The sequence below is a fragment of the Chiloscyllium plagiosum genome, chromosome 23 (assembly GCF_004010195.1).
Source record: "Chiloscyllium plagiosum isolate BGI_BamShark_2017 chromosome 23, ASM401019v2, whole genome shotgun sequence".
NCBI classification, from domain to species: Eukaryota; Metazoa; Chordata; class Chondrichthyes; order Orectolobiformes; family Hemiscylliidae; genus Chiloscyllium; species Chiloscyllium plagiosum.
Window position 1 is genome coordinate 32,691,156 of NC_057732.1, and position 10,181 is coordinate 32,701,336.

General features: G+C 41.1%; 1 protein-coding gene across 4 annotated transcripts in view; it reads right to left on the reverse strand.

The window, feature by feature from the left end:
• orc5 (origin recognition complex, subunit 5) overlaps positions 1-10,181 on the reverse strand; it is a 117,367-nt gene that overhangs the window by 60,153 nt on the left and 47,033 nt on the right. For 3 of the 4 annotated variants that reach the window (XR_006315100.1, XR_006315099.1, XM_043713853.1), the window contains exon 6: positions 3,421-3,532. Coding sequence is in view for 2 of the 4 variants with exons in the window: in XM_043713853.1 (XP_043569788.1) it covers positions 3,421-3,532 (112 nt within the window). In the remaining 2 variants the exon portion in view is untranslated. The remainder of the gene's footprint in view (positions 1-3,420; positions 3,533-10,181) is intronic. The other variant, XM_043713854.1, reaches the window with a different exon arrangement.

A 10,181-nucleotide genomic window follows, 5' to 3' on the forward strand; every position in this document is an offset into this window, starting at 1 on the left:
TCAGCTATTATCTATACAGACCATATACTTGGATCATTTAAAAACCCGTACATAACCACATTTCAAAACACTCTTATTGATCAGAGTTCATCAGGTCAAAAAGTAATTATTTCCAATACATCGTGTCAAATGTCTTTTTGTCCTTTTTTTTTAAAAATTACATTACAGTGTGGAAACAGGCCCTTCGGCCCAACAAGTCCATACCGACCCGCTGAAGCGAAACCCACCCATACCCCTACATTTACCCCTTACCTAACACTACGGGCAATTTTAGTATGCACATCTTTGGACTGTGGGAGGAAACCGGAGCACCCGGAGGAAACCCACGCAGACACGGGGAGAACGTGCAAACTCCACACAGTCAGTCGCCTGAGGCGGGAATTGAACCCGGGTCTCTGGCGCTGTGAGGCAGCAGTGCTAACCACTGTGCCACCATGCCGCCCACGGATTGGGGTGGTAACAACAAATAATACATTTGTTTCCGAATTGAGCGAAGATCCTTGCATTGCTAGATATCAAAAGAGAGTAGGCAATTCTTTTGTCTTGGCATCAAATGCTCTTAAGAGCTGTTTCAGACTACAAACAAAATATTCTGGCTTAAACTTGAGAGTTTTACAGAGATTGAGTCAGTGGTCAAAGTTTTAAAAATTACAAGATTTCTTACATCGTTTTGAGAAATTAGATAATCAAAATGTAGAAATGGCTATTATTTCTTCACTTTCATTAAATAATTTTCTGTAAAACAAACAAAATCAGATGTCATGATACCCTACGAAATTATTTGGAGATGCCAATGTTGGACTGGAGTGTACAAAGTTAAAAATCACACAACACCAGGTTATAGTCCAACAGGTTTAATTGGAAGCACTAGCTTTCGGAGCACTGCTCCTTCATCAGGTGGTTGTGACATATCACCTGGTGTTGTGTGATTTTTAACTATGAAATTATTAGCTGTCAAATGGCCATACATAAACACACAACACCTCCAATAGATGAAAAAGAATGAATGGATAGGTTGTTCTGCTCATATTTTGGATGTGTTACTAAAAGCTTCAGCTCAAGAGTGCTGGAGATGTTTCCAAAGGGCATAGAGAGAAATCAAATAGATAAAAATATAAATATAAAGAAATACACTGAAGTTACATCGTGAAAACAGGCCATTTTTCCTAATCAGTTTACCCTCATGAGTAAACAGTTCTGATCACATTTACCATCTTGTTCCCATTAATCCAAAAAGGTATACCCACATACACAACTTGTTAGAGAATTAGAGAGAGCAAAACTACGTAACTTGTAAGTGGAAAATACCTTCCACAGTGTACATAAATAGCAATCCCTCATTGTTCAAAAAGGTAATGGGCCTGATCACGTGTACCCCAGGGTGTCATGGAAAGTTAGGAAAGAAATTGCAGGGACCCTTAGCACAGATACTTGTATCATCTACACCACAGTGGGGTGCCGGTGGAATAGAGGATGGCTAATGTTGTGTTTTTATTTCAGGAAGAATGTAAGGAGAAGCCCGGGAATTACAGATTGGCAAATCTGACATCATTATTGGGTAAATTGCTGGAGGGGATTCGGAGAGATAGGATTTACATGCATTTGGAGAGGCAAGGACCGATTATGGATAGTCAGCACGGTGAGCGGGAAATCATGTCTCAAAAACTTGACTGGAGTTCTTTTTGAGGATGTAACCAGAAAGAAAGATTGATGAGGGCAGTGTTGTAGATGATGTCTACATGGACTTTAGTAAACCCTTGGACAAGGTTCCACATGGTAGACTAATGAATAAAGTTAGATCATGTGAGTTTCAGGCGGAGCTTGCCAACTGGATACAAAATTGGCTTGATGATAGGAGATAGGTAGTGATGGAGGAGGGTTGTTTTTCGGACTGGAGATCTGTGAGCAGTGGCGTTCTGCAGGGATCGGTGCTGGGTCCACTGTCATATCTCATTTATATTAACGATTTTAATGAGAATTTAGGAAGCATGATTAGGAAGTTTGCAGACAACACCAAAACTGTCCATCATAGTGGACAGTGAAGAACGTTATCTAAGGGATAAAGGGATCTTGATTAATTGGGCCAATGGGCTGGAGTTTAATTTGCATAAACACAAGGTATTCTACTTTGGTAAAACAAACAACGGCAGGACTTGTACAGTTAATGGTAGGGCTCTGGGTGGTGTTGGGTAAACACAATAGCTGCAGATGCTGGAAACCAGATTCTGGAGTAGAGTGGTGCTGGAAAAGCACAGCAGTTCAGGCAGCATCCAAGGAGCAGGAAAATCGACGTTTCGGGCAAAAGCCCTTCATCAGGAATACAGGCAGAGTGCCTGAAGGGCACTCTCCACCCTTCAGGCATTCTGCCTGCATTCCTGATGAAGGACTTTTGCCTGAAATGTCGATTTTCCTGCTCCTCGGATGCTGCCTGAACTGCTGTGCTTTTCCAGCACCACTCTACTCTGGGTGGTGTTGCCAAACAGGAGAGACTTAGGGGTTCTTTGAAAGTTGTGTCATAGATAAACAGGGTGGTTAAGAAGGTATTTAGCACACTTGCCTTCATTGCTCAGATCACTGTGTATAGCAATAGGATGTCATGTTGTGCTCGTACAGGATGTTAGTGAGGCCACTTTTGGAAAGGACTCAGAAAAGATTTAGCAGGATGTTATGAGGACTTTAGGGTGAGAGTTATAAGGAGAAGCTGAATAGGCTGGGACCTTTTCTCCCTGACAGTGTAGAAGGTTGCAGGGTGACCTTATGGAGGCTTATAAAATCATGAGAGGCATAGATAAGGTGAATAGCAAAGGTCTTTCCTCTAGGGTAGGGGTGTCAAAACTAGGGGGCCTATTTTTCAGAGAGGACAGGAAGATTTAAAAGTGACCCAAGGGTGGTTCGAATGTGGAATGAACTGCCAGAGGAAATGGTAGATGCTGCAACTGCTCAAAGTATTTGATGAATGGGTATCTCACCTGTTTGAAGGAATGTTTCAATGTCAGAGTTTTGGACTTACATCCTCTCTAGAGACTCTGGTACAAGAATCTAGACTGATACTCCAGTGCAGAACTGAGGGGATGACACACTATTGAACGTACTATTCTTCAGATCAGAGATTAAACCAAAGCCCTGTCTGCATTTTCAGGTGGACAGAAAAGATCCCATGATGCAATGAAGAGGAGCAGAACAGTTATCTCTAGTGTCCTGGTCAATATTTAATCCTCAATTAAATTTTAAAAATCTGTTCACTTGGCTGCCACATTTCCCACTAGATTTCAAAACTACTTCATGGAATTTCAGGCACTTTCAGGATATTTGTATATCTATATTAATAGATAAGCACTACATTAATTCAAATATATTGCAAACCTTTCTGTATAGTTATTGTATTTATCAAAGAATGAATATTCTTAAGTGGTATTGTACCTTTGTTATAGTCAGGAAAATGCAAAATTAAGGGCTCAAAGCAGCCTGTACCTGGCCGAAATTTCTCCCAAACAATCTCACTAAGGAAAATAACAGTTGCATTTTCTTCAGCCTGTGAAGAAGGCAAAAGTTCATAATATTAAAAAGCACATTTAGATAAAGTCTAGTTTGCCAAAGCAACATATAGAAAATACTTTCTGTCCCACTTTATATTAATACCATGGCAGATTGTTAATATGAATTCAACATAAGCCTGCAAATCCTTCAGAAAAGTGTCACAAATGTCTAAACACTTTTTTTCAGTGTTCATTACAGCGTGGAAACAGGCCCTTCGGCCCAACAAGTCCACACCGACCCGCCGAAGCGCAACCCACCCATGCCCCTACATTTACCCCTTACCTAACACTACGGGCAATTTAGCATGGCCAATTCACCTGACCTGCACATCTTTGGACTGTGGGAGGAAACCTGAGCACCCGGAGGAAACCCACGCAGACACGGGGAGAACGTGCAAACTCCACACAGTCAGTCGCCTGAGGCAGGAATTGAACCCGGGTCTCAGGCGCTGTGAGGCAGCAGTGCTAACCACTGTGCCACCATGCCACCCACTTGAGCAAAGAATCTTCAGAGATACTATGATAGTTCCCTTGCTTGGGAACCATACTATGTGCTAAGGAGATCTCAACTGATCCTGCAAAACCATGCTACAGAGCGTAGTTTCTCTTTAGCTGATCCAAAAAATTTCATATATTAAGCTTAACTTTTGCAAAAACGGCAGGTGCTGGAAATCAGCAAAAATGGTTAATATAATTACATTTATATAGCACCCTTAAAGCAAAACACTGATATGTTTCATAGAAGGCTTATCAAATAAAATTTGACAGATAAGGAGATATCTGATCATGCTTCTGTTCAGTCACCACAATGGGGAGAAAATTTTTCAGAAACATCGTAAAAAGAGGAACGATAGAGTTTTAGGGAGAAAATAGGTAGGTATGGACAGGGCATTGGTAATTGTGCCTTCAGCTGCCTAAGGTGAAGCAAAGCAATTTGGTGACATCCAAAAGGTCAGAATTAGAAGAATGTTGAAACCTTGGGAAGGTTGAAGGACTTGGAATGGGGGGGAGTTTTCAGATTGGTGAGGCCCCGGGGAGATTTAGAAATAATGACTGAAATTGCAAAATTGAGGCATAATAAACCAACAGCTAAAAAGGTCATCCAAAAAAAAGATAATGAATGAACTAAACACATTTCAAATTAAGTGGGTGTAGTTTTGGATGTCCTCACAATTTATGAATTTTCACATGCTGAATGTTTTTGAATGTTGCTTGTTGCTCTGAATTAAAGATGTAGAGATTAATAAACCTCTCATGTCCCTTTCAAATTCATTGACTATTTCAAAATAATTCGGACTTATTTTTCCCTGCACACTAGCAAACATTTTCTATGTGAATAACACACATGCCATTGCTTTATTTGCATGTCTTATCCAACTTCATGGAATCATTGAATGATGAACACAGCAACAGCCATATGGCCATTGTATCTTCGGCAGTTAAGTGTGAGATGGAGAAGATTCATTTGTGGCTTACCAAGAAAAACCTGCACCATTATCTGAAGAACAGTTCAAAGGAGTAAAAAAGACAGGAGGTAGTTCTAGTTGCAGAAAGCTAGTACAGACACTAAGTAGAATGACCTTCCATGATGCTATTGATTTATCCAAGTCACTTAACAGATTAAATCGGTTTCCACTACCCTATAAGGCAAGATAATTCAAATTATAAATCACTGTATAATCATGTTTTTCCCCTCAATTGCCCGGTTCTTTTGCCAATTACCTCATATCTGTGTTTTATGGTTATCACAGGAAACAACCTATTTACTCAAATCAAAACCATTCATGAATTTGAACATATTCATCAATTCGCCCCATAACGTCTGTCCAAGGAGAACAACCAGAGTTCCTCTTGTCTTCTCACATAAACATTTCAGCTCTGTTTGTAATAAATTTCTCATTCATATCCCCAAGACTTTCACATCATTTCTAGACATGATGTGGAGGTGTCGGTGTTGGACGGGGTTGGACAAGGTCAAAATAAACCCGTTGGACTATGACCTGATGTTGTGAGATTTTTGACCATTTTTTGAGTTTCATGTATCAATTCACCATAAAACTTCAGTAAGACTTCACCAATGAATTATAAATGCATTTCATAGACTTCTTGCTTTTGTACACTGCAAGGATCTTGTGTGAATCATAACAGAGATATGATTGTTTGAGACCAGACCTATCTTTCTTTGTGCTAGGTATGACTCCAACTGCTGGAGAGTTTTCCCCAATTGAATTTCAATTTTTTTCAGTGTTTCATAATGCTACAGTTGACAAATGTTGCTTTGACATCTAGGGTTGTCAAACTCAGCTCAACTCATTGGGCAATTTGGATCAAACAGTAAGGAGGCAGAGAGTCAAACAGCCCCAGTACAACCTAAACGGAGTAGGCTATTGCTGAATTAAGTGTCATTTACGAATTGTCTTCACTTGGGAGGCAATAGCCCAGTGGAATTAACTGGACTGTTAATGTAGAGACCAAGGTAACATTCTGGGGATTCAGGTTCGAACCCCATAACAGCAGATGATGGAATCTGAATTCAATAAAAATCTGGCATTAAGAGTTTAATAATCATCACGATGATTTTCAGAAAAATCCATCTGGTTCACAAATGTCCTTTAGGGAAGGAAACTACCATCCTTATCTAGTCTGGCCTACATGTGATTCCAAAACCACAGAAATGTGCCATTCAGTCAGACAGTAAAAAAACAGGCCGACTAGCCCATGCCTACCAAGTTTCCACTTGCCTGCATTTGGCCCATATCTCTCTAAACCTTTCTTATTCATTTACATATCTAAATGTCTTGCACTGAGTCTTAACTAGGCATTAGGGATGGGCAATAAATGCTGGCCTAGCTAGTAATGCCCTCAGCCTGTGAATGAAAACAAAATGAAGTCCAACTCACTAATATGTACAACAAACAGCAAGGGACCCAGCAGTGAACCCTGTGTAATACACTGGAAACCACTGTGTATTGGCAAAAACATCTGACATTGCCCTTTGTTTCCTGCTTTATGGGCCAGACCAAACCAGACTCCCTCAAAACATTTTAAGGTAGCCCAGATCCTAACTTTTCTAGTTGTTTCAAGCAGTGTAAAGTGGATATTCCAAGAGTGATGCAGCTGGCCTAACCACCCAGTTTTAAACAAAACTGAATTTATTTATACACGAACAAAAGAGAACAGAATATAGAATAACATAACATCTGAAAACTTAACAACTCTATCGCAACTTCATGATGCTGCTCCAAATACTTGCAACATCCCCATAACACCACTTTGTCAAAAAAAGTAAAATCAAACAGTTTCTTACAAGAGAGAAGACAGAGAGAGAGACAGGATCAGCATGATGATGTTTCTTTGGGTCCCCAGCAGCTTCTCTGGGTTCCCAGCTAAAACATGACCAGCAGCTGCAAACAAAACTGCTTGCTAAAACCAAACCAAACCAAACCCTGAACTGGGAGAACTGGCCATTCCCCTTTCATTGTACAAGTGTTTTTAAAAGCTTTCTCAAGCAGATATTTCCAAATATATCAGAACCTCTGTCTTCATGATCCCTCTGAAAAAACAACCAAGGACAACATAACCTTGTTAAAGAAGCAACATCATCACACCTGACACTGAATCAAACTTGCTGTAGCCCCTTGTATTTCACAGGTTTTTACTTTTCTAACTAGTCTGCCTTATAAAGCTGTACTGCCATAACACCTATTTCATTAACGTGAATTCGATATAACACAATTAACAAATTAGGGACACTATTTCTAAAGCGCGAACTTTTAAGATGTGTGTTGGTTGTAGCGTGATTACATCGCCAACACTAAGCGGTTTCTAAAGCACGATTTTTCTATAATGCGGGATTGCACAAGAACACAACCATAACATTATAGAAGAACTACCTGTAGCACCTTGTTAAATATCTTACAAAAAACTACCTGGACAACATCTATTGCACTAGCTTCATTAATTCTCCTCGTCATTTCCTCCATATTAAGGACATTAACTTGAAAACTGTCACCCACTACTTCATCACTGCTGCTTAACTTCCAAAGAACTACATTCCTGTTTTTGTAGTTGAGCTCTGGCCACACCATGTTGCATTTGTTGTTTGACATGCATGTGGTCTTGTGCTGTAGCTTCAAATAGGACTGGGATATCATAGCTGTTATAGAAACATGGCTGAGGGAGGGTCAGGACTGGCAACTCAATGTTCTAGGCTTCAGATGCCACAGGAAGGATAGAAGGAGAGGTAAGAGATAAAGGTAGAGTGACATTCTTGATTAGGGAAAGCATTATTGCTGTACTTCGACAGGGTATTCCTGAGGGATCGTCCAATGAAATTATAGGGGCGGAACTCAAAATTAGAAGGGGATGATCGCTTTTTTGGGATTGTACTATTATGGGGTCTGTGCTCAGTGAGAAACTGAGGAGCAAATATATAGAGAGATCTCAGATATGCGTAAGAATAATAGGGTTGTAATAGTAAGGAGTTTTAACTTACCGAACAAGACTGGGACTGTCAGTGTTAAGGGCTTGGATGGGGAGGACTTTATTAAATGTGTTTAAGAAAATTTTCTTTATCAATATATAAACATACCAACTAGCGAAGGAGCAAAATGTGACATTCTCTTCAGAAATAAGGCAGGACAAGTGACTGAAGTGTAAGTGGGGGAGCACTTTGAGACCAGTGATCATAACACCATTGGTTTTCAAACTGCTGTGGAAAAGGATAGGCTTGTATAAAAGTTAAAGTTCTAAATTGGAATAAGACCAATTCTGACAGTATGAACCATGCATATTCAGAAGTTGATAGCAGCAGAACAGTTCACAGGTAAAGGGACGACTGGCAAGGGAAAGGCTTTCAACAGTGAGATAATGAGAGTTCAGAAGCAGAATATTTCTGTTTTAAGACCAAGGGTAAGGCTGGTAGGGTAGGCAACAATGGATGAATGCAGACCTTTAGGCTCTGGTCAAGAATAAGGAGGAGGCATATATCAGGTATAGGTAACTGAGTCCAACTGAATCTCTTGAGAGGATGAGAGGTATAGGGGCATTAGGAGGGGAAACAGGAGGGCAAAAAGGGTATAGGACCACCTTGTCTGCCAAATTTAAGGATAATAGAAGAGATTCTACAAATACATTAGGGCAAAAGAGCAACTACTGAGACAGAATAGAGTTCCTTAAAGATCAACAAGGTCATTTGTGCGTGGAACCGCAGGAGCTTGCTGATATCCTAAACAAATATTTTGCGTCAGTATTTACTGTAGAGAAAAACACAGAAGCTAGGGAGCTTGGGAATTAAATACTGATGTCTTGAAAACAATTCACATTACAAAACCTCTTGCACCACCTCTTCTGTAAATCATAAAGGCAGATAAATCTAGGGAAGAAATTACAGGGCCCCTAGCACAGGAATCTGCATCTTCTAGAGCCACAGGTCAGGAGCTGGAAGACTGGACAGTGACTAATGTTATACCTTAATTTAAGAAAGACTGTAAGGAGAAGTCTGTGAAATATAGAGCAATGAGTCTGACATCATTGGCAGCTAACTTTTTGGAAGAGATTCTGAGACAGGATGTTCATGCATTTGGAGAGGCAAAGACTGATTCTGGATAGTCAGCATGGTTTTGTGCATGGGAAATCGTGTCTCACAAACTTGATTAGTTTTTCTTGAGATCATAATCCAAAAAGATTGAGGAGGACAGAGTGGTAGACATGGTCTACATCAACTTTAGTAAAGCCTTTGACAAGGTTCCACATGGTAGACTACTTATTAAAATTAGATTACATGGAATTCAGGGGGAACTTACCAATTGGATATAAAATTGGCTTGAAGGTAGGAAACACGGGGCGGGGGGGTTGCTTTTCCTGTGGAGGGCAGTGCATTAGGAGGCTGTACTGTGCAGCTGCTGTAATTAGAACTTGGAGGCTGAAGTGACAACACCTATTGGAACTGACAGCAGCTGACTGAAGCCTAGAGTCTGGATGCTGCAGCCTGCCTGTAGGCAAACAAACCTAGGATTCTCTTTGCTGCTGTCTGTAAAAGCCTGGAAATCTGTAATAACATGTGTTGCACTCAGGAATGGAGCCAAGAATCTGTTTGCCTGGAGGAACTCAAACCTATTGCTGCCTTTGGAAGCTTAGTGACCTGCATTTCTCCTTGGTGACTGTTGTCATCACACCTGCGCTGAGAAGAAGCTACCAAGGACTGGGCCTGGAACCTGGGATCTTGGGTGCTGCAGCCAGCCTGCCTGTCTAGAAGGACGCAAGCTTGGCACTTTCTACTGTTGCTGTCCTGAGAAGTGTGGTGGCCTGCACTTCTGTTCGGCCGGTGCAGACGAGGCTTGTTTCTGGAGCCTGGACTACTACTACAATCAGGGATTCAAGCCTGGACATTAATTGCTTGGGGCTGAAAATGTGTTGCTGGAAAAGTGCAGCAGGTCAGGCAGCATCCAGGGAACAGGAGAATCGACGTTTCGGGCATAAGCCCTTCTTCAGGAATGAGGAAAGTTTGTCCAGCAGGCTAAAATAAAAGGTAGGGAGAAGGGACTTGGGGGAGGGGCGTCGGAAATGCGATAGGTGGAAAGAGGTCAAGGTGAGGGTGATAGGTCAGACTGGGGTGGGGGCGGAGAGGTCAGGAAGAAGATTGCA